Below are 24,764 nucleotides of genomic sequence, written 5' to 3' on the forward strand. Positions count from 1 at the left end.
GGGGATGCGATACGAGCCCCAGCAACCTCCTGTGACCCCAGAGGGACTGCCGCGGACGTGTGCAGCGAAGCAGAGACGCTGTGGCCTGAAGGAGGTGCCCCAGAGGAGTCACACCCCAACAGCACAACATCCTCCAAGCCTGGATCCGAACCAGTCGGAGCCGGGGCCCGTGCCGACGGCATCGCCGCGGAGGGCTCTGCGCAAGGCAAGGGATCCGCCGACGCCTGTTAGACCTGGAACCTTGGCGTGAGTCTCTCTTCCACTTTTTGCTGATGTGCCTCAGATGTTTTGCTGGTGTTAGCTGCTCAAGGCACTGCGCCACAGCCAATCCCTGCCGCAGTGCAAGTGCTCCCAATGTTAAGTGTATACATTAATTGATTTCCATGATTGGCTTATTTGGTTCACTATCAGTCCCCAGTAAAGTGCACCATGAGTGCCAGGGCTTGTGAATACAAATACTGCTAGTGGGCCTGCAGTGCTGGTTGCGCCACCCACAGAAGCAGCCTTTTAAAATGTGTCTAAGGACTGCCATTGCAGAACCTGCGTGCAGTGGTACTGTCATGCTGGCTGGGCAAATGCACACACTTGCCAGCCTCTAAACCTTCCCTTTACTTCATGTGAGTCACCCCTATGGTAGGCCCAAGGGCAGGGTGCATTGTAAGCATAAGGTGCCCTGATGTGTGTGGCATGTCCTAATAGTGAATTACAGACATTTTAGTTTTTCACTATTGTAAGGCTATCTACTCTCTATAGGCCAGAATGGGCTGCTGGAATTATTACACTATATAATCCCAACAGACTCAGGGAGCATGGTAGAAAGTCAAGTTTAGTATGCCTCAACTCAGAATAATAAAATACTTATTTTAGTAAAGTTAATTTTAATAACCTGTGTTTGCAAATGCTACTTTTAAAAAGTTAGCATTTGCTTGCCTAACCATTTCAGCCCGCCTCTGCCAGGATGTGTATCTGCTGTCTGGGTTGTGTGAGTGACAGGTCTGGGAATGACAGGTGGTGAATGGAGGGATTACACCAGAGTGGGTGGTGGGAGTGCCCCTTGACTCTGAATAGGGCTGTGCTCTGCCACCACAATGCTGGCTCCACCTCCTGGGGAGCGACTGATGACTCTTCCCGACACCTGGCCCAGGAAGAGGGAGGACTGTCAACAACGTGCTCCTGGTTGTACTTGTCATCTCAATGCTGGCTCCACCTCCTGCGGAGCGTCTGCTGTCCCTGCCCCACACACTGAAAGGAGAAGGCAGAGTCTGCACAACAAAGTGTTCCAGGACTGAAAAGGACTATGCAAAGGCCCCCCTGGCCTGAAAAGACAAAAGAAACGGACTATAAATGTAGGAGCCCTGCTCGAAACAAATCAGATCCAATTTTCCCACAACGAACCTCTGCCCAACTAGAAGGTCTAAGAAGAAGCTGAAAGGACTGGCCTGCAGTTTGTCTTGCTGAGGAAGAAGAGGAGAAGCCCAAAGAGGAGTTTGTTTTGCTGTGCTGAAAATCATCTCCAAGGGCTTGTCTGAGCTTGCCCCCTGAACGGAACCCCAGGACCAGTGGGTTCCTTGGGTCTTCGCTCGTCTTGTGAATTGAGCCGTGTGTTCCTCCCGCCGGAGCAGAGTCTGTGCCCCCTTGCCCCCTTCTAGGACCGTGGCACTCGGGAGCTGGCCTGCCTCTTCACCCGTTGAGAGCCCCGCTCGTGTAGAGGCGCTCTCTGCCCCTCGGGTCAGGCCGCCTGCTCCTCTGCCCCCTCGCCCGCCATCGGAGCGTGCGTTCTCGCCCCTCCCTCCGGAATTCCTCTTGTGAGAGTGATCTTTGCCTGGACGGCCGCCCGTACGCCTAGACGTACCCGGCCGCCCCGCTTTGCCTCTGAGAACGAATGCAGGCTGCGCTGCCCCTCCGTAGTGACCCCCAGTACTGTCCGTGCTGGAGGTCGCGGGCCGCGCCTGCTTGTGACCAACCGCCTGCTGATCAACTAGACCCGAAGATACGCTTGTGCTACGAAGAGCACTGTCCGCATACCACTCGTCCCCTGCCAAAGAGGACGTCTACAGCCTGAACCTCGCGCACTTGACATGTTGTTAGCTTACTGGAGGCGGCTCTGGGTTACTCCCGAACTTGAGCATTATGCCCAGGCAGTCTTAGAGGTGAGGGATATGGACACCAAACACACGATCCTTTGGTTTGCTCTATAAATAACCTGTTATACGATTAAGAGCTGAAACACCTGTGGAAGTATCATGGGAAGTATCTTTCCTAGTAAAATGGAGCTGAAGGCAGCATATTGGAATCATATCACTATGAAGCGGTTTTCACTTTGTTCACATGGTTCGTTGACAAAGGCTTTTTTTGACAAAAAACACGAAACCAAATGGGAGGGTTACTGGGATCTCATCACGTCTACTCGTGACAGAAAACTATTTCACCAATTTAGGGTTGGAACCTTGCCTTTACTTTCTTTCACCTCTAAATGGCGTTCGGAAAATTCTAGCGATTGTCCCTTCTGTCCCGATGTTAAAGAAACAGTGACCCATGTCTTTTTAGTTTGTCAAGCATATACTGCACCCACAAAAAAATGGCTTAAACCTATATGTGCCAATTTGGGTACCAGATCTTGCCAACAGGCCTTCAGAATTTTAAAGTGTTCTACTGAAGGCCCAATAATGTTTGGAACTGCTAAATTCTTAGGATGGGCATGGGTGCTTAGATGCAAACATGTGAAACCAATGTAAATTCTTATGTGTTTGATTCATAATATCATGTGAACTTATTAATTTATAGAACAATTTAACATGTGATTTATATTTCGTATACCTTTGTAAATTGAAGCCGATTTTTATCTTATAATGAATTTGTTGTGGACAGGTTTTAAGAGTTTTTATAACTTATTTATTATCAAATTATTGTCGTTTCCAGGTGTCAAATGTATATATTTTATGCTTGTATTATTAATAAGCTGGCTGTTGTTATTTACACATTGTATATTTAGGCTAACTTTTATGGTTTTAAAAAAAAAACTAAATAACGTTTATAAACCGGAACTATTTCTAAAGGTAATCAAGGACAGATGGAAGCAGCCTAAACCTTGTTAAGAACTGTAAAGAAACAATTGCCATTGTGGACATCTAGTGGCCCCAAGCTCAAACGTTATAGAAGGTCTTGTGATAATCTTACCTGCCTACATATATTTTTATATAAAGAATACATATTTTTACAGAACTACAGCCTGGTGTCTATTTGTGGGGGAATCAGTGGATTTATTGTGTATAATTACAAATGCTTAACTAACTTACCACTCCTGAGTTTAGCCTGGACTGCTCGAGCCACGCAACCTAGAGGGTGAGCAGGGGTTATTCTTAAGGGTATAATTTTCTTGCCCTGACTAGAGGAGAGGGTCCCTGCTTGTCACAAGTGCCTACCTGTGCCAACCAGAGACCCCCAATTCTAACAACGCCCCAGGAGGGGAAGGAGGAGGAGACGCCAGCGAGGCCTGCAAAGCCGCCGCGTATCTCTCCATTTGGACTCTTGACGTCCCAACACCGGGAAACGGTGGATAGGACGACACGCGGGCCGCATAACCTGCGGAGAGTCCACGCCCCCGTTAGGCCAGAAACCAGCCCCCGGTGGCAACCTGCAACATTTACCCACCGAGGAGTGACGCTCACATGACATCGGAGAAAGGCGAGGACAACGACCACGGCTGTATCTGAAGGTGTCCACTGAAGCAGATCGAGGGGAAAACGACGACCTGGAGAGACGCGCCGAGAGGAGTTTCATGCGGCGCTCCCCCGGTGACTTCGGCTTCAACTGTTGGTACTCCTCACTATCAGTGGTGCCATGATCCCTCCCACAAACACCACATACAAATGAGGTGACTGTCCATCGCCGACATCAGACACCCACAAAACGTGCAAGTGTTGAAGCCCAAAGGCATTCGCACACTGTTCCACCAAAAAGAAATAGAAGAGAAAAGGGGCCCTAAACAGGCCCGTAGCAAAGACCAGATCAGCGTTGCACGCGGAAAAGGAAAAAACTGACGTAGGCGCGCCTAGGCGGGTCTTACGTGACTTCGCTGACGTCACGTATGCGGACGATGCCTGGGCGGAGTCGCGTGATGTCGCCCCGCCCCCGGCGCACAGGGATGCTGTGGCAAAAAAGTTTCCGGATCCAGTCTCACTTCTGGGGATAATTCTACGTGAAGGAATCTGCGGCTAGTAGTCTCTATCAGATAAGGCATTACCAAAGGTAAGTAACTTGCTCATCTGATAGAGGCATCTAGCTGCAGATTCCTTAGCTTAGAATCAGATGCCTAAGCAATACCATCCTTGGAGGAGGAGCTGCGAAGAACCAACGATCCCCAAATAGGGGAAGCGGGTCTGAAAGATAGAAAGGGACCACACTATCCAAATAAATGATAGGGAAGCAACGATTCTCACCGAAAGGATTGATATCTAATAAAACAACTATGAGATTCCTAACGGGAGTAGAAAGCTATAAGAAAGTGTAAAATACGGTATAGAACCAGTAAAAGAGGCATCCCCAAAAAGGGATGCAACCTAAGATTGGGGTATGCAAAGGGACCAAGGACAATAGACCATAAAGTCCAGACTCAAAACCAAATGGAACGATCATACAAAACGTGCTCATCCGCGGCAAACATATACAATGAATAAGAGCACTCACTGATCGTTGAGGAAACTATCCTGAGAAACAGATTTCGAAAAAAGGGACCTCCATAAATAGAATGATCAAAAAAAGATAAAGAACAATGAATGCAGATTAGCATCTCTAAGAAAACAACAAGAAAGGTAAAAACAAACTGTTCTTATACTGAGAACCTTCATAGATGTAGAAGGCATCCTCCAGAATAATGTAACGAAGACGCTCACTGAAGAGAAGGAAGAAAACAGACAAGTACAACCCAGAATGCTGAACCGGGTCACCAAGAAGGGTGTAGGTAAGAGGCGGCGACTTGCACTGTATAGAAGGCCAGATGTGCAAAACACACACACACACATACATACATACATATATATATATATATATATATATATATATATATATATATATATATATATATATATATATATATATATATATATATATATATATATATATATATATATATATATATATATATATAAAGTAAAAGACATCTACAAGAGATCCATTCATGCATGCAGACACATCCAAGGATATATATGCATATAAAAAAACATAGTAGAAAAGGCTGGGGAAACAGCAACAGAATGCCACATAAAAGTAGGAAGCTGAAGGCATTTCCCACTAAAAGAAAAAAATGGGCAACCGTCCAAGAACCAACGCTACCAACTGAGGAAGGATGCCAGCAGGTGGCAGTAGGAGAAACAAAGAATAATCAGCATGTGGAAAGTGCACCATGAAGAAGGAGAAGACGAAGATGAAGGAGGCGAACAATGAGGAGGAGAAGAAGAGGTTGATGATGATGGGGATTATGATGATCAGGGTGAAATGAGGGGCTAGAGGAAACCGAGGGCGACAGATAGTTGATTAGGACCATCACACATTGGCCAACTTATGGAAACAGGTAAGAAACCTAACCAACGCTTCATGGACACGGGAAAAGATAGGATATACCCCAAGAAAAAGTAATGCAATACCTCCACCAAGAAGGGAGATATAGGGAACCTCTCCCATAAAAAATGTGCGCAATGATGGCGGGAGTGGAGGGAGGAAAGATACAGGAAAGAAAGGGAAACCCAGTGTCTTGTGAAATAAGAATACCAGAAGAGGATCCAAACAATCAAGGGGACTGGTGTCCCAGGGGAAGACAACTGCTAGCAGCAGCAGGACAGCTACCCCATGGGTGAGATGGCAACATTTCTTGGCCTCTTTTTCCGGAGGGACAAGGGGGAGAAAATCAATAATTTGGGTGGCTAAAGCAGTCTTAACGACAAAGCTCTTAGTAGAGGAATGTCAAAGGAAACAGGAAGGATCCTCGGGCGACGCCAGTGAGAAATATAGCAATCTGCAGGGAGCCCTGTTTTTTTTTCTTTCTTCAATTGAAGGGGGTGGGGGGGGGGGGGGGGCTGTTTCAGGTTTAGCCCAAGCACCCAACAGAATTTCAAAAAGACAGTCACTATAAGGAAGTACAGGCTCAACCTTAGACTGGTCAGGATGTAGAAAGCTAATTAGGGTCTGTTGACAAGTACACAGAAGGAAGTCGTAAATCCAGTACGAATGAAACTTGATTGAGTATGTCCGCCAGAGTGGAACTTGCCTCCGTAGCCAAACCAGGAGGAGACAGAAGGCTGGAGAAGATTCAAAGCCACTGGCATCACCCAAGTCAAGTAACCAGCTAGACTGCATAGGGGTTGGAACCACGTCTGAAATGGGAAAGGGACAGACCACACCATCCGTAGTACTTCCACAACCATGGTCCTCAAAAAGAAAAAAACAGAGGAAGGCAGTCTGAGATGGTGGCGCCATTGGCGCCATAGCCGTACCTGAGCCAGGCGACACCTAGATGTCTCCACTATCGTAGCAGGCAGACAAGCGAGCGATGCCAACATTGAAATCTGCAGACCAGAAGCAGGAGCCAAAGGTGGGAGTCTTGACGGGCTGTGCACTGGCGTTGCTAAGGTGTCAGGCACAGGAGGCCGACCTGAAGCCGGGGGAGAACCCGCCGGTGGGGTCATAGGCACAACCTCATGCACGTTCTTGGGCCCAAGGGCGCTCCAGAGGGAGCTGGTAACACAAGAATAGAAGGAAGGGATTGAGAATATCGTCTCATCTGGGTCAAAGACAACCATGCCCCAGGATAGTTGGAGAGATTCATGCCCCAACACTTCAACAGAAGAGTGGGGACCAGCGGTAGGCGATGAAGGAGGGAGGAGCCACGACTTTGACGGCTGACACTGAGACTTCCCTCCGGACGATGAAGGAGAATGACACCCATGGGAATGGATCCTCCAGCGGACTCGTGGTCATCTGTAGAGTGCCTAGGGGACAGAGGAGGACAAGAAGACTTTGATTAATGTAACATCTGACTGCAAGGAGCTTCATGCGACGTTCACTGCACGCCTTAGGTCCGAGCTGGAAACAAGAGTCATACTCGTTGGAGTCATGGTGCTCACCCAGACACCACATGCAAACCAAGTGAGGGTCCGTGGCAGACATTGGTCGTCCACAGGACTCACAAGGCTTGAACCTCGAGGACATTGAAGAATGGTAGAAAAAGGCTCTGTCGATGAAGTCAAGTAGGCCAAAAAGCACCCAGAGGAACTGCAGTGCCAATCCGCGTTGCTCGTGTGGAAAAGAAGGAAGGACGTCAGCACATCGGGAGAGGTTTTCTATGGATTTTGTTGATGTGACATCCATGAGACGTCACTACGGAGATGCGCAGAGGTACTGCTGAAAGAAATTGCGGATCCAGTCTGGCAAGGATTCTAAGATAAGGATTCTGGGGATAGATGTCTCCGTCAGATATTCCTGATCTTCACAACTTGGGACAGGAGAGGTAGGGTGGGAAAGCATATAGCAGTCCTGAGTTCTTCGGTCTTACTTCTGGAAAGAAAGGCACTTACTAGTGCAAGAGCACTGCTTTGAATTTTCTAGCTCAAGTCTTGTGCCTGGGGATAGTCACAATGTGAGGAATCTGTGATTAGAAGTATCCATCAGAAATGAAGGTAATGACTACATTTTAAGTTTTCTTTCAGCACCCATCCAGAAAATGTTCCAAAGCAGATTTAAGCACTCAGATGCCAAGTCTGTGAGATAGATGGTGAAAATACTATTCTAGGAGGAATGGGTCGAGAAGGAAAGATGTCTGGAAATAGTACATTCAAAGAGAAGTCTGAAGAACAGTCTGTATAAGGTCAAAGGTAAAGGCAAGTCATTTTTCTAGGTGTATTGAGATCCTTACTTAAGTTTGGGAGGTGTGGAATACGCCACATTAAGAAACATGAAAACTGGTTCAGATTTTTGCTGTGCAGCCTGCGAAAGAAAGATTAGAAAAGTGTCTGTTTCCTTTGGAGCTTGTGTTATTCCCAGACAAAGTATGGTCCATCCTTGGAGTATCTGAATGTTGCCAGCAGCTATCCATTATTTTTTCACAGCTCAGGTGCACGTGGAGAGAATAGAGCTAGCGGAGTTAGCTTTGCGATTGATCAAGTGTGGGCCTAAGTTTTGAGAGGTCAGATCAGGAATTGTAGATTGGAAAACTTGAAGTGGCAAAGGGAACCGAGAACAAGTTACTTAGGGGCAAGAGGAATTGAATATGCTACACAAGGAAGAGAGAGAATGGATAACAGAATGAATAGACTGTTTAAAAATATACAGTTGATGGGAAAAGACTGTTTACATGAATGGGGTGAGGGAAAGAAGTCTGGAATAGGCAGCAAAAATTCAGCATGTCGTTTTCTGAGGAAAAATAAATATTGGCCAAAAGGATCCGAGGAGGGTCTACAGAGGACATTAGGAATCTGGGTGAGGGAGCAGAATGCCAATCTGCTACACACAGGAAGAAATGTGGGACAGATTACACTTGTCCACTGAGTAGTTTTGAAATGCTAAGCAACATAAATCATGAGTGATATAGGGCAGCAGTGGGAACTTTTTTTTGGGAGTACCTAGGAAGTCAGGGGTTGCTGGGCTCAGATTGCATAAACGATAACCATTGACCACTGGTGTCCTACTACTAGACCCAAAACTGATCAATAAGTACAACCTTTAGGTTCTGACTATCAGAGTCCTGCAGTCCAAGGTTTACTCAGGTAGGTGAAATGCGGTTAGAATTCCCGGACTCAACAAACCACAAATACAGGTCAATAACAGAATGTTTGGTTGGTGCTTAGCCTCTGAAAAAGAAGTACCTGATTATAAATCATACAAAACATTACTATAAATATACGTTTTCAAAAGCAACAAGTTACTACCATCATTATTACCCTGAAAACAACCAGTATAAGGTGTTAGTGGTGTGTTGCAACCTGGTGGAGGGCAACTCTTGTATTACAGTCTATGGCATTCCCCTGGGTCAAGAGAGGCATTTCATGGAGTTGTTCAGGTATGGTTGGAATCATGCCTCAATTCTACATTATGAAGAAGGTTGGATTTTGTACCGTACACTTCCCAACCAACACTTTGCTAGTTCACCTGTAGTTCCCAGTATTCTTGGTGTTATATGTTAATTGGACATAAGCCCTGCTTGCGGGGTGTGTGCTGTACTACTCACAATGGTGGAGCAGAGGTCTGTTCTCCAGCCCGATCGGCTGGTATGTGGCATAACCTACACTGCTGTGAACATCAAGTTATTAGAGGAGGCAGCATTAGCACCAGTTATAAATGTTGCAATGCTCATGACTCAATGGATCAGGGGCTAGAAATGTCTTAATTGGACCCAGACACAAACCCACCAATCAATCTGCTAGGTGCCCATCTAAGACAAATTTCTGGTTTGGGTTGCTTGTGCTGATCTGTCTAATAGGCTTCTTGGGGATGTTGACAGCAGGTGGTGGTCCAACCTTTTGTAGGAGTTTCTTAGAGCAGTTCATAGCTCTGAAATGATGGGTAACTTTTGCAGATTTAAGTTCCTGGAAACACTTCAACATTGGGGTGAACAGTTCAGTTGTACTGTTGTGGGTCCTCAGGGAATATCAGTTTTTATCTTCATGTAGAGCTATAATCTCATTCTGGCATACACCAGCAGTCTTCTCTGACTTGTCCTTTTTCAGCTCCTTCACGATCTCACTTTCCTAGCATCTCCCTCGTCCAAAGACAGTCCTTTCTTAAAACACAGAAGAGTCCAGAATGTCACTCTCCCTAGTAGGTGACCGGTAAAAAGGCCTACCCGGCAACTATAATCACTTTGCTGACACCATTGCCAGCTCTATACAGCCCAGCGAAATGATAGTATGTTGTTGTTTATTTCTAGAGTGCTCATATGCTTAGGTGTCTTGGCACCGTAGCTGAACATAAAAATAAAAGCACAATTTAAATTGAGTAAAAAAGGAATACCTCTGGTGTCTTACAAAAACGATATGGCAAGGCACTAGATTTAGAGAAGCTGAAAGTTTATTTCATTTCCTAGATATAGCTATAGATGATGCTGCTTCCGGACTTCACCTTGGCCTCACTCTGTAATCGAGCCACTATTTTAAGCAGAGGGTGCACATGCTGCACATTCCTTTTTGGGCCTCACTCCATGTAAAAGGAAGGCCTCAGCACACATGCATGATTGTTGTGTGAGCTGAGGTGGTGCCCAAAAAGACTAATGTTTTGAGGTAGAACCATTCTTAGAAGACTTCTAAAATATAGAATAAAAATAATAAAAGTGCTTAAACTTACTGCGGTTGCATGAGTTGGGGAACCTGAGCTTGATGTCCATGAGGGCAGTGAGTCGGTAGCTGGACAGTCCCATATGGATGAAGGAATATTACTAGTTTCACTCCAATTTCTCTGAGCATCCTGACTATATGAAGAATGTGCAAGTCCAAGTTTGCTAAATACCTCTGCAAAGAAAAACAAAATATAAACAAAACAATAATGACCTATGAAGACATGCACCAGATTACATTTCAATTATGATTGATTAGGGGATCCGGAATGCAAGTGTAATTAACATTTGGTCCTCTTTTTGACTCCAGGATAGAGTATTTGCAATTAAAATGGTGTCACAGGAAATAAGTCAGTATGAGAGGAATGATAGAAGATGAAGAGGCAAATCAACATCCTGGCTGTAGTAGACATTTCCAATGCTATTGTACTTTATATGGGGTCAGAGCAGTGGTGGCTGGTAGGGAACGGGGGTGGGTTGAAAATATATATTTTTTAAACACTTACCTTTTCCGACAACTGCGTCTTTTCTCTGCTTCTCCGCTCTTCCTGACTCCAGTCTGGAAGAAACTGCAGAAAGCACTCGGCACACAGGCTCCCTTGAGCCAATCACAATGCTTCAATTCAATACAGATTTGTGATTGGTCTGAGCGCCATGGATTGCGCTCAGATAAGGACAGGGAGTCTGTGCCTATTGCCCACCAGGCAGTCCATTACAGCCTGGTGGGGAATATGCAAAGTGCACATGACAGCAGCCATGCGCACTTAGTGTGCACAGTCCACTCCTCGCCCCCAACCTGAGCCACCACCCCCGCCCTAACCCAGCCCACAGCAACCGAAAATAAAACGATAATAACTGTTATTATTGTTTTATTTTTCCCCTTTTCAGTGCTCGAAGAGCAGTGGGGCGACACTACTTAGTCAGAGATTGCAGCATCTACAAATGATGCCCTAATTGAATGGTATCCACCTTCTGGACCAAAGAGGAGGATGCTATTGCAAAGAAATTAAAATGGTTGACGAACAAAAGCATAACTGTTCTGCACAGATTTCACTGGGGAATGAATGAGTTATTTTTCTCTCACCTCGAAAGGTCAGACAATTATTGTTTAGATTGACTTCTTGGTTGTGAATAAAAAAAGCTTTCTAATATTTTCAAACCTTACACAAACATCCTGGATACCAGTAACAGTTTTAGCAGAATTTGGTAGTTTCTCCAAGATAAACAACCAGTCCACAACTGTGGAGGACGTTTTGGGGGTCTATATAAGGCTATACTGGTCCTGATGGCAATATACATCCAACATTAAGTTTCAGTACTGATTCCAATATTAAAACTACTAACACTCTGTCGATGGTAAAAGGCAGATAGAACAAAATATTCCTTTTATAAGAAATGGCACATCTGAGAACTCGAAATCAATGTTGGCTCATAATCTTAAAACATTCTCTGCCATGGGGCATGAGAATCAAAAGAAACTTAAGGTTAAAAAACTGAGTCCTACACCAGCTATAAGTTCACCCTGGCCATCAATGAACCACCGGACCACCAAAAGAACAAGTTACTTACCTTCGGTAATGATGTATATGTAAGAGCCGTATGTAGTTATAGATTCCTTACCTTAGAATTACCCCCACGCATCAGACTGAATCCGGAGATGTTTTTCACAGCAGTACCCATGCGCGTTGGTAGGTGGTGTCGGTCGACTCCACATCCGCCGTGGTGACGTCTCGGTGTGTACTTAGACGCCGCCCTGCGCGCTGACATCAGTTCTGACACAACCTTCCACGCCAGAAGCGCAGAGCCATGCAAGACACTGACCACTGGTGCACATAACTAGGGGCCAGTAAGGGAGTCCCTATCTCTAGAAGTCAGTTCGCAGAACATGGAGGGTGGGTGGGGCAGTAAGGAATCTATAACTACATATGTCTCTTACAGATACATTGTTACAGAAGGTAATTAACTTGTTCACGTGAAAGAGACTGTAAGTATAGATTATTTACCTTAAAATAGATACCCCAGCAAACCCGACCCTGGAGGTGGGTCTACAAGCTAAGTTCACAGCAGGAAGTCCTGGAGAACAGGACGGCCGAAAAAGCCATCTCTCCGGACTTGGCTGTCCAGGCAGTAATGTTTTGTGAATGTGTGCAGGGATGCCCACGTGGCTGCCTGGCAGATGTCAATCAGCGGAACTCCACGTCCCAAAGCAGTAGTGGCTGCCATTGCCCTGGTAGAGTGGGTGTGTAGCCCTACTGGAGGTTCCATCTTAGCCAACGAATAGCAGATCTTAATGCATAGAACAACCCACTGATAGATGGTATGTATGTGCACAGTCCGACCATTCTTGGCGCCCACATAACCCACGAAGAGTTGATCGCCCACCTGGAAATCTTTAGTGCGGTCAAGGTAGAAGGGCAGCGCACGTTTTGGGTCCAATCGGTGGAGTCTCTCCTCATCTTTGGAAAGGTGCGGAGGCTGAAAGAAGGTGGGCACTGTCATGGTCTGACCAAAGTGGAAAGAAGTAACCACTTTTGGCAGAAAAGAAGGCCTAGTGCGAAGGGCCACTTTGTCCGGATGAACAGCAAGAACGGAAGGCTTGGAGGACAGAGCCTGAAGCTCACTCACCCTACGAGCAGAGGTGATGGCAAGCAGGAAAGCAGTCTTTAAAGTAAAAAGACAAAGAGGACAATTATGTAGTGGCTCGAAGGGAGCACACATAAGGTAAGTTAAGACAAGAGTCAAGTCCCATTGGGGCATTACAAAAGGAGAATGAGGAAAGAGAGGAGTAAGGCCCTTCAGAAATCTATTTACAACCGGGGACTTAAAAAGAGAAGGCTGATCAGGAAGGCTAAGAAAACTGGAATGGCCAAAAGATAGCCTTTAAGGGTGCCCAGAGCTGCTGCTGGGCTAAAGAAAAAAGATAAAGGAGAAACTCTGAAAGAGGGGCAGAAAGGGGGTTCACAGCCTTTGCTGTGCACCATACCGTCCCCTACTGCTGTGGCAGAAGATCCTCCCGAAGAGGCAGTCTGATCAGAGAATCGATGGCCATGCTCCAGAGCTCGGGGTACTAGACTCTTGTGCCCAGTCCGGAACCACAAGAATAACTTGGGCCCGGTCGCGCTTGATCTTCTTCAGCACTCTAGGTAGAAGTGGTACAGGCGGAAAGGCATACAGGAGTGCCGCCTTGGAAACTCCAACGTGCAGAACTGCTGACATTGCATGTTTTCTTCGGTGGCGAACAGATCTAACCAAGGCTCTCCCCACTGCTGAAAGAGACCTTGCACCACCTCTGAGTGAAGACGCCATTCGTGATCCATCATGCAACGGCAGCTGAATTAGTCTGCCCTGGCAGTCAGGAAAACCTGCCAGGTGTTTAACCACCAGGGCCATGCCCTGATGTTCCTGCCACTTCCATAGACCAAATGCCTCCTGACATAGGGTCCACGACCCCACCCTGCCCTGTTTGTTGTAGTACCACATGGCGGTGATGTTGTCCGTGAAGGAAGGAATGCCTTCAGTGCAGGACGGATCGCCCAAAGCTCCAGAAGCTTGATGTGGAGCCTGGACTCCGCCGGAGAACAGAGGCCTCTGATCTCCGCCTCTGCCATGTGGCCGCCCCATCCCAGAAGTGACGCATCTGTCACCACTGTGAACTCTAGTTCGGAAAGGGAGAGGGATCTGTTGTTGACCCAATGCTGGTTCATTAGCCACCACCACAATTGTTGTGCAGTGCCCTCCGAGATCTGGACGCAATCGGAAAGATTCCCCTTATGCTGTACCCACTGGAACTTCAGGTCCCACTACATAGCCGCATATGCCACCTGACAGTCCACCAGCAGGATGCAGGAAGCCATGAGGCCCAGTAGTCACAGGGTCATTCTGACCGAAACCCGGGATAGAGGCTAAAAGATCAGAATCATTGCCCGAATATCCCAGACTCGCAGTTCAGGAGGATAAGCCCGAAACTGCGCTGTGTCCAGAACCGCTCCGATGAAAAGGAGCTTCTGAGAGGGAATCAGGAGTGACTTCGGCATGTTGATGGTGAACCCCAGTGAATGCAGGAGGTCGACTGTAGTCTGCAGGTGGGAGACAACAGCCTGGGGGGAGCCCACCTTTAACAGCCAGTCGTCGAGACAGGGGAAGACTGGAACCCATGATCTGAGCAGATGAGCTGCGCAGATGAGCTGCAACCACCGCCATCACTTTTGTGAACACCAGAGGGGCGCTGGTAAGGCTGAAGGGGAGCACTGTAAACAAAGTGCTTGTGGCCTACTGTGAACCGTAGATAATGCCTATGGGCCGGCAGGATGGGAATGTAAAAATAAGTGGTCTTTAAGTCCAACACTACCATACAGTCTCCAAGGTAGAGGGCAGACAGGACCTGAGCCATTGTCAACATCTTGAACTTCTCCATCCGGAGGAAGCGGTTGACGTTCCTGAGATCCAAGATAGGACGCAGGCCCTTGTCCTTCTCGGGTACCAGAAAGTAGTGGGAATATAAGCACAACCTACTTCTGGGGCAGGAACGAGCTTGATGGCTCCCTTGGCCAAGACAGCCGTAACTTCCTGTCAGAGAAGGGTCAAGTGATCCTCCGACATGCAATAAAATTGAGGTGGCATGGATGATGGGGTAGTCTCGAAGGGGAGTGAGTAGCCCCTTTGGACTATCTGCAAAACCCACCTGTCAGACGTGATGTTGTGCCAGAGGGTGAGGTGATGGCGAATCCTGCCGACCACTGGCGAATGGTGGTCCTGAAACATCGGACTAGGAAGGTTTGGAGGCTGCTGCAGAGGGGGCGCTGGTGGACTTGCCCGCCCAATGGCCCCCTGACCCATGTCGGTGGGATCCACGTCCAGAGGCTGGACAGCTTTTAGGGGCACCCCTTCCGTAGCCACGAAAGGGGTGAAAAGCAGACTGCGCTGGGTGTAAGTTTGAAGAGAGGCCCAAGGTTCTGGCCGTACCCCTAGAATCCTTAGAGCGCTCGAGTGTGTTGTCTGCCTTGTCACTAAACAAGCTACAGCCATCAAAGAGCATGTCCAAAAGTGTTGCTTGGACATCAACCGAGAGGCCAGAGGACCTCAGCCAGGCGTAGGGTCTCAGTGCTACTGACGTGGAAATCGACCTGCCTAGTGAATTGGTGGTCCTATGGTGAACTTCGCCTCGTCTTTCCATTCGGCAACTGCAAGGGAGAGCACAGCCGGGGGCTCCTTCAGGCACTGTGGCAGCACCTGTGCAATCGAGTCCCACACCGAGTGGGAGTAATGGCCCAAGAGACATGCAGTCTTTACCTACCGCAGTCCTAAGCTGGAGGAAGAAAACATCTTCTTCCCAAGATGGTCCAGCTTCTAGGATTCCCTATCAGGTGGTGCGGTAGGGAATGCGCCCTTGGAAGTCAATGCTTGGACCACCAAGCTCTCACGGATTGGGAGGTGGCATCGGGCAATCATGCTGTCCACAGGAGGCCCTGCATTAGGCTTGGACCAAGTGCCCAAAAGGATGTCTGTATGGCCTCATTGTATGGCAGCAGGGGCTCCGAAGAGGCAGCTGCCGGCTGAAGCACCTCAGACAGGAGGTTAGTCCTGACCGCCACAGGAGGAAGCTCAAGGTTTAGGACCTCGGCCGCCCTACGCAACACCACTGCGTAAGATGCACCTTCCTCCGTAGCCACGGTAGGGGGAGATAGCATGCCAAGGTCTGGGGAGGTGTCCAGACCACTGGCTTCATCCAACTCCTCTCTCCCATCCGATTCCTCTAACTGGTCTGCCAAAGGGTCCACAGACCCCTCCAAACTCTCCTCACCTTCTTCTCATAGCCACTCAGGCGATAGGGAACACCAGGAGAGAACAGTGGTACAAAAGTACCGGTCGACCCCAGTCTGGCTCTGTGTCCATATCGAGGGGGAGACAGGGGTCGACGTCAGCTGGGGAAGCAACCGGATTCGGCACCAGAGGTGTCCCGAGGTGGACCGGCACCAATCCAGATCCAGGCCTGGATCTCTGGGGGCCCTACGGTGCTGGAGCTGAAGAGGCCGGTATCGAAAGGCCTAGAGCCCCCAGCCGAGTCCGCGGGGCCTGAAGGCTGCCCAAAGATGGAATGGAGGGCTTCGTAAAGCTACAAAGTTGGGCAGGGGTCGCTCTGGCTCCCGGGAAGGGAGGAAAGGCCAGAGTCAACCCAACAGGCTCTGCGGGTGGAGCCGGACGACTACCTTCAGCTTCCCGCGGCACGTCGGCCGACGGACGGGGAAAACGCGAAGAGCGACGGTGCTTCTTCTTACTTACCGAAGACTTTCACAAGGAGTGGTGATGACTACTCCGCGACCGGTCCCGCGACCTCCCTCTCGACCGGGACCTCGAACGGCGCGGAGCGGACTGCCAGGCTTCGAGAAGCTTTCAGGACCGCTCTCTCAAAGACTTTGGATTCATGGCCCGGGAGTTGAGCACGATTTCAGGTCGTGGTTGCGCTACAAACACCAACTGCAAATAAGGTGCGGTTCCTTAACCAACATCAGTTTGTGACAGGAGTTACAAGCCTTGAAGCCCCTTTTCTGAATCGGATCAGGGATGGGGCATCCCTGCTGCACCAGGAGTCGAATGACTCAAAAACCTGTTGACAAAAGTCGCAAAAAGAGAGTCAAAAAGTGACTCGAGGTACCGCTCTCTCCAGATCTGCGCTGGCTGGCGCGGAAAAATAAAGAACTGACGTCAGTGCGCAGGGGCAGCATCTAAGTAGATACTGTGACGTCATTCCGGCGACCACGACAAGCGCAGAGTCGACCGAAGCCACCCACCGACGCGCAGGCGTACTGCTGAAGAAAAATTCTCCGGATCCAGCCTGACACCAGGGGATAATTCTAAAGTGAGGCATCCAGAACTAATGGTCTCTTTCAGATGTCAATATTTAGGGGTCCCCGCGTCACAAGACAGATAGATGTGTCTACCTGGGAACAGAAGAAAGACAAATCATTATGACACCGCAAGAACAGAGAACCTGCTCCAAAACTGGCAGTAAACCCTACCTGGCTGCTGGTAACCTCGACAATTGCAGGACCGATTCATCCAGAAGAAGCACATCCTCCCCAAACCCGTGGAGGTCTGTCCAGCGCTTCAACAACCTTGCAGCATCTCCTCTGCTGTGGAAGAGTTATCTCCCTGGATCTGGAGGCACCGACCACACTAGTCTGGTATTGTGTTTTCTGGCCATCTGGCCCACTGAGAGACCATTTCACCAGGAGGAGATCACTGTGGTTCCAGAAGGCCAGTCCTGTCTCTCTAGCGAGTTTCAAGATGTTAAACGCTCCAGGATGCTCCCAGCACCAATACTCAGGGTATCGGAGCGTTTGCCGCAACAAAGGCTTGTTGACTGTCTAGCCCGGACACCACCACTACAAAAACAGACATGCCGATGAGGCACTTCAGGACCAACAAGGCCCACACATAGGGTGGCCCTGCAGCTTTGTTCTCTTCTCCTCTCCACGTCACTCCGGAACATTGAGAGCCTCTAACTCAAGTGACTTGCCGGAAAAAACACCTCTGCATCTGAGCCCCTCAGCCCGTGTCTAGGGAAACTGAGTCCCCTTGCTCCGGAGCCCCTTGTGAGCCAAGCCTTCTTTTGGGTTCTACCAGACTTGTCAACAAGTCCCCCTTGCAGCCTTTTTGTAACAGTCACCCTTCCATTGACTTTAACGTGTAGCGGTCGAGGCTACCAACGCAACCAGCGGCTCTACACCTGTACACGCCAGGGCAGGTGAAACCGAACTGCTGGTGGCTCTATGGACCTTTGTACCTAAGCACCTTAAGACCTAAAAGTTACCTTCAACAACTACTCAAGTGTATGTCTCTCTCACTGGATAACATTCCAGCATTCGAGGCTCATACCTCAAACACCTTTATTTGAGGATTTTATTTTATTCCAATGTTGTTGGTGTCTAAACGTATATAAGAAACTGTATTATTTTTCTGAACTGGTCTCAAATTTCTTATTGAGTGTGCCTCATTAATTGACTATGTGTATGAAACAAATGCTTAACACTCCCCTCTGATAAGCCTAAAGTGCTGTGCCACACTACCACTCATAGTGCACTTAGGATTATTAAAGCAAGCCCTGTTAGCCAATAAGGGTTGTTTGGACTTTTTGAATGGGGTGCCCCTACATTGGCCAACTACATAAAAAGCCATCTTGGGATTCATCAGGCACCACTGTCCGTCCCGACATTTAAAGATCCCACCAGGTGGTTCATGACAGAAGAAATGCCCTGATCCAGCCATCTCCAGCAACAAAGTACTTCCTGGAACAGGGCCTAGTACACTATCCCTGCCTGCTCCGATTATTGCAGTACCAGTTGGCAGTGGTGATGTCTATGAGGATCTAAGGCAGCCTCCTTTTGATAGACAGTAGGAAGGCTTTCAGTGCCAGGCTAGGGGCCCGCAACTTCAACAGGTTGATGAGGAGGTAGGTCTCTGCCAGAGGCTAAAGTCCTCTGATCTCCACATCTCACAGATGATCTCCCCATCCCTGCAGTGATGTGCGTCACCAATGTCAACTGCAGCTAGTCCAACCACTGTCAAGATGACCCCATTGCAGACAGTTTGTAGTCCCCCCCGGAAAATGGATGGAGTTCGACCGGTTCCCCTTATGCTGGGGCCATTGAGACTTCAGGTTCTATGGTAGAGTCTGGCATAGCTGACAGGCAGGAGGCAAGAGCCCAGAAGACTCAAAATCCTTCTCACCAAAACCCAGGACCGGGCTGAAACATATGGGTCTTAGCCCAAATGTCAGATTTCATCTGATGGAGAAATGCACCATATACATGATGGCTCCAAATGAAAGGGAACCTCTACGAAAGAGGCAGATGTGACTTCATCATGTTGATAGAGAACCTCAACGATATCCGGTGGTTCGCTGATGTTTGGAGGTGTTATACAACAGACTGTGTGGTGTCTGCCCTCAACTAGCAGTTGTTAAGATAGTGGATAGCAGGAGTCCGCAACCTCTCTATTTTTTTTTTAAAGTTTTTATTCACAATTTTTTCACAGTAATCTGCATACCTCTTTTCTTTTTGTTACTGCCCTTGGTTTTATATATTGCCACCTCCAAACTACATATCGCTAATAATCTTGTCCTCCATTGAACAAAAGCCGGAGGGTTTTGGTCAAGCCAAGAAGAGGCTATGCAGAGTCGGAGAACAGCCATAGCTATGAAAATCAAGCCTTGCATATGTATAGGCCGTTGGTTATTGGCTACTCCTAGCATGATTTCTTCGGTTGCAATAGACATTCTCACGTGAAAAATCCCTGATAAAAAGTCTGATATTTCATTTATCAAGTTAGATAATGTGTTACAGGAAGCGAACATGTGAGTTATATCGGCTGCGTATAGTGAACAGCGCGGGCATCTTGTTCCCTTTCCTGATGTCCATTTTGCAATCTCATGAGGTGTATAGTAGAGGGAAAAAAAAGTTTTATAAAATTGTGCCTGCAATTTTATGGCGATAAGACATGTTTGCGATAGTTCATACGCGCGTTCGGCAATTGAGGGGAGAATTGTTAGTCTGGTCTGCCAATCAGCTAGCTGTTTGGCCATGTCATCTGGGAAGTTTTCACTCAATATTGCATAAATTTCCCCGATTTTCGGGGTGTTTGGCCTACATATGGTTTGTATTGTGGTACTGATTTGAAATTTTTCTCTTCCCCCACTTTTTTTTAACAAATAATCCCTAATCTGCAAACATTTAAAAAAATCCCTATGGGTGATGTCATATTCCGACTGCAGCTCTGAGAAGCTTTTTAGGCCACTAGGTGCAAAAAAACAGCCTAATTGATTAATCCCTGCCTCTTTCCATCTAGTCATACAGCTATCCTGAAAAATTGATGGTAAATCATTATTATGGTTAACTGGTGTGTAGCATGAATAACGGCTCAGTCCTAGCAGTTTTCTTATATTGCTCCAGACTTTATAGATGCTATTGATGCTCTTAAGTTTGACTTACTTGAAATAATTATCATTAACATGTCGCCAAAGGCATCCCTCGCACCCAGCTCCCAGAATCAATCCTTGCGGAGTTGGAATAGGGTGATTGCTATTTTCTTTAGATATCAGGATCTTACTATATCTAATTACCGTTGCCCAGTAATATAGTTTGAAGTTAGGCATACCTAGTCCACCTCTTTCCTTAGGCAGCATAATCCATTTAAATGCACGACGCGGTTTCTTAAAACCCCAAATAAATCTGGAAAACATAGTCTCAATGATTTTAAACTGTTGGGGGGTAAACTCCAGACATATGGTACGAAAGAAATACAGAAATCTGGGCAGGAAGAGCATTTTAATGACATTGCACCTTCCACTAATTGTGAGATGTAAATTATCCAGTCGGGTTAGTTCTTGTCTGGTACGATTAATCAGTGGGTCAAGGTTAAGCTTCACAATATTATCTACCTTTGCACTAATATTAACTCTGAGATAGACTGCATGGTCAGTTACCCTGTTATCACTCATCCTGAGTTTATCATTGATGACAATCTGGGTTTTCCCTGAGTTCAATTTGTACCCAGGAGTCCGCAACCTCTCAATGTGTGTTACGACCACTGCCATGACTTTCCGAAAAACCAGAGGGAAACTCTGAGACGCTCTAAGGAAGCAAATCATAATGAAAAGGTTCCTGGCCCATCTCCTACAGGTCCACAGCCAACTTCCAGTCATCTGGAGCCAGAACAGACAGAAGGTGTTTACATGGTAAAGATCTTGAATAGACCAAAGCTTCAGTCCTCTTTCAGAATGAGGAAATAGCAGCCAACATTTTAGCTGATCAATTGGTCTCATCTAAGAGAGTACCATAATATTTGTGGGTTAAGTGCAGAGTTTATCCAAGCAGTACAAGCGCTCCATAGTACTACTAGTGTAAAAATCCTGGTTATTAAGGATTTAACTGAAAAAGGTATAAAGAGAGGTCAGAGTCAGGGATGCCCTCTGTCACCATTAGTGTTTTTTATGTATACATAGAGCTTGTAGCAAAATTAATTAGTTAGGGTCTCAATATAGCAACTTTTGAATTTCATGGATATGAAAGGATAATATCCATCTATACAGATGATGTGGCCGGTATGTAACACTTACAACGCAACTTTTACGTCGTAACGCTGTTACAACGCAGCTATTACAACGCAGGATCCATTACATCGGATGCCATTACAACGCATGGCATTACATAGCAGATGGTATTACAACGCATACCATTACATCGTAAGTATTGGTAAGTATATAATTTTTTTTTATTTTATTTAATATTATATAATTAATTTAATTATTATTAATTATAAATAAAAATATTTATTTATGTTTTTAAATATTATAAATTAAATATATCAATTTAAGTAATTTTTTAAATAAGTATGAGTATAGGAGTATATGTTTTGGGGTACTGAGGTATATGTTTTGGGGTGTTTGGGTATTTGTAGGTTTTAGGGCAGGGTTTGTGTTTTGGGGTACAGGGGTGTTTTTAGGTTTTAGGGCAGGGTTTGGGTTTTGGGGTACAGGGGTGTTTTTAGGTTTTAGGGCAGGGTTTGGGTTTTGGGGTACAGGGGTGTTTTTAGGTTTTAGGGCAGGGTTTTGGGGTACAGGGGTGTTTTTAGGTTTTAGGGCAGGGTTTTGGGGTACAGGGGTGTTTTAGGTTTTAGGGCACGGTTTGGGTTTTGGGGTACAGGGGTGTTTTTAGGTTTTAGGGCAGGGTTTGGGTTTTGGGGTACAGGGGTGTTTTTAGGTTTTAGGGTAGGGTTTGGGTTTTGGGGTACAGGGGTGTTTTTAGGTTTTAGGGTAGGGTTTGGGTTTTGGGGTACAGGGGTGTTTTTAGGTTTTAGGGCAGGGTTTTGGGGTACAGGGGTGTTTTTATGTTTTAGGGCAGGGTTTTGGGTTTTGGGGTACAGGGGTGTTTTTAGGTTTTAGGGCAGGGTTTGGGTTTTGGGGTACAGGGGTGTTTTTAGGTTTTAGGGCAGGGTTTGGGTTTTGGGGTACAGGGGTGTTTTTAGGTTTTAGGGCAGGTTTTGGGGTACAGGGGTGTTTTTAGGTTTTAGGGTAGGGTTTGGGTTTTGGGGTACAGGGGTGTTTTTAGGTTTTAGGGTAGGGTTTGGGTTTTGGGGTACAGGGGTATTGTAGGGTTCAGGGGTAGGTTTGTGTTTTGGGATAATTAAATTATATTTACCATTTTAAAATTAATTAAAATATATTTAATAAATTAAATTAATTTTATTACATTAATTACATTTTTAAATTAAATTAAATTAAATTAATTATTTCAATTCATTTAATTTAATTTCAATTATAAAAATATGTACATTAAATTAATTTCATTATTTTAATTAATTTAATTTATTTCCATTTTTTTTTAATTAAAATTACATTTATTAAATAGATATTATTTTATTAAATTAAATTAATGGCTATTTTAAAATGTATTTTAATTAAATTAATTAAATTAACTTAATAACATTTTTTAAAAAGAGGTATACTTACCTATACTTACGATGTAATGCCATGCGTTGTAATGGCATCTGATGTAATGGATCCTGCGTTGTAAAAATTCCGTTGTAACGGAATGCGTTGTAAAAATCCGCGTTGTACTGACACCAATCCGATGTGGCCATATGTAGACATGAGCCCAACAACAACAAATACGTGAAGTAACCAGCCAGGGAATTTGTATCTTTCACCAGATTTCAACTTAATGAAGTCAACACTGAAATTATGACATGGAAGAACAAGTTACGCTCTTTCTGGTAAAGACTATCTAAACACGAATTCCTCACCTTTTAAGTATACCACTTTTGAGGCTCGGAGTGCCAGTAGGTGGTGCCAGCTGACTCCACACTGTTGACATTGAGCTCTGGAAATGACATGCAAGGCATATATAGGTTCCTCTCCTGTAGACTGATGTTCACTGTTTTCAAGGCTGTCCACGTCCTCCGAAGCAGAGCCGCAGAAGCAAACTGGCTTTGATCAATGTAAAGATTCCTAGACTTGGGATCGTAGTTATAGATAGAGCCAAATTCCTAGAACGTTGAGGATGGAAGGGTCAGAGAGGAAGCTGTGGTTCAATAGTCTCCACCAGAAAGAGCGTTACCAAAGGTTAGTAACTTGTTCGTCTGATAGCGAATTCTAACTTCAGATTCTTCACCTTTTGTATAGATACTAGAACAGTACCTATTAGGAAGTGGGTTTGTAAATTGGCTCAAACCAAGAAGTCATGCAGGAATGAGAGACCGAAATGCCTTTCTCAGTCACCTATTAACCTAGCAGATGTCTAGGACAATAACTCTGTGTGCTAAAGCAGTGGTAGCAACTTTAGCCCTGGTGGAATGGGCTTCACAAACCTTCTGGAGGCTGTTTTTGGCCAACCTGTATAAGATCTTGATGCAGAGTATGGTCCAATGGAAGATGGCCCTCTTCGGCACCATCTTGCCTTTTCTCACCCCAGCGAACCCCAAAAACAGCTGATCGTCCACCCAGTGTTCGTTGGTACAAGTGATGTAAACGCTTAGCGCTCTTTTGGGGTCCAAGCAAGGGAGTCTCTCCTCCTCAGAGGGATGAAGTGGCAGGGGGATGGTTTGACAGATATGGCGGAAAGGCGTCACAACTTTTGGGATGAAAGATGCTCGTGTCTGCAGATTCAGTTTGTCTGGGAAGAAGGTGGTCTACGGCTGGGTAACACAGAGAGCCTGAAGTTCACTCACTCTTCACGTCAGGGTGATGGGAACTAGAAACACCATCTGTGGCATGGAGGTGATCAATCTGACGTATGATGCACCAAACCACAAAACTATCCCAATGACTGGTGTATACATTATTTGTCTAGGGATGCCTGGCTGTCAAGATTACACCACTACCCCCGAGGAAGGTTGATGTTCAGCTGTTGTCGCTCAATCTCCCTGCATGAAGGTGGAAATTGTGAAGGCCCGGGTTCAGAACCATGCCCTGCTATTGCGCCAGCAGTTCCTCCTGGAAGGGGCAGCATGATCAGAGGGCAAATGCTCAAACCCAGGAATTCTGGATACCATACTATCCATACCAAAATTTGGGACTACTAGTATGACTTGGGCGAAGCTGTTCCTGATCTTCTTTAGAACTCGGGCAGGAGTGGTATCAGTGGAAAGGTGTGCAGGAGTCCTGAGTTCCACTTTAGGTGAAATACGTCCCCCTGGGAAGAGGCGCTTTGAGCGAAACTGCTGACATTGGGCATTCGGTGGCAAACAGATAGAGTCATGGTTCTTTAAATTTGCAGCACAGACCATGTGCCACTTTCGGATTTAACTGCCACTCGTGTTCCAGTAGGCGTCCACCTTGGCATTCAAAGATCCTGCCAAGTGGTTCATCAGGAAGATCCCTTGCTGGTCCACAGCGCCCAGGACCTCATACCGCCCTACTTGCTACAATACCAATACCATTGACGGACGTAAA

The 24,764-nt window shown here is 46.5% G+C and overlaps 1 protein-coding gene across 1 annotated transcript in view; it reads right to left on the minus strand.

Annotated features, from left to right (window-relative positions):
• Window positions 1-24,764, minus strand: part of LOC147697095 (transmembrane protein 131-like) — a 427,844-nt gene that overhangs the window by 74,735 nt on the left and 328,345 nt on the right. The window contains exon 13 of the mRNA XM_086934173.1: window positions 10,330-10,493. Coding sequence (XP_086790299.1) covers window positions 10,330-10,493 — 164 coding nt within the window. The remainder of the gene's footprint in view (window positions 1-10,329; window positions 10,494-24,764) is intronic.

This window comes from Lissotriton vulgaris, chromosome 8 (genome assembly GCF_964263255.1).
Source record: "Lissotriton vulgaris chromosome 8, aLisVul1.2, whole genome shotgun sequence".
NCBI classification, from domain to species: Eukaryota; Metazoa; Chordata; class Amphibia; order Caudata; family Salamandridae; genus Lissotriton; species Lissotriton vulgaris.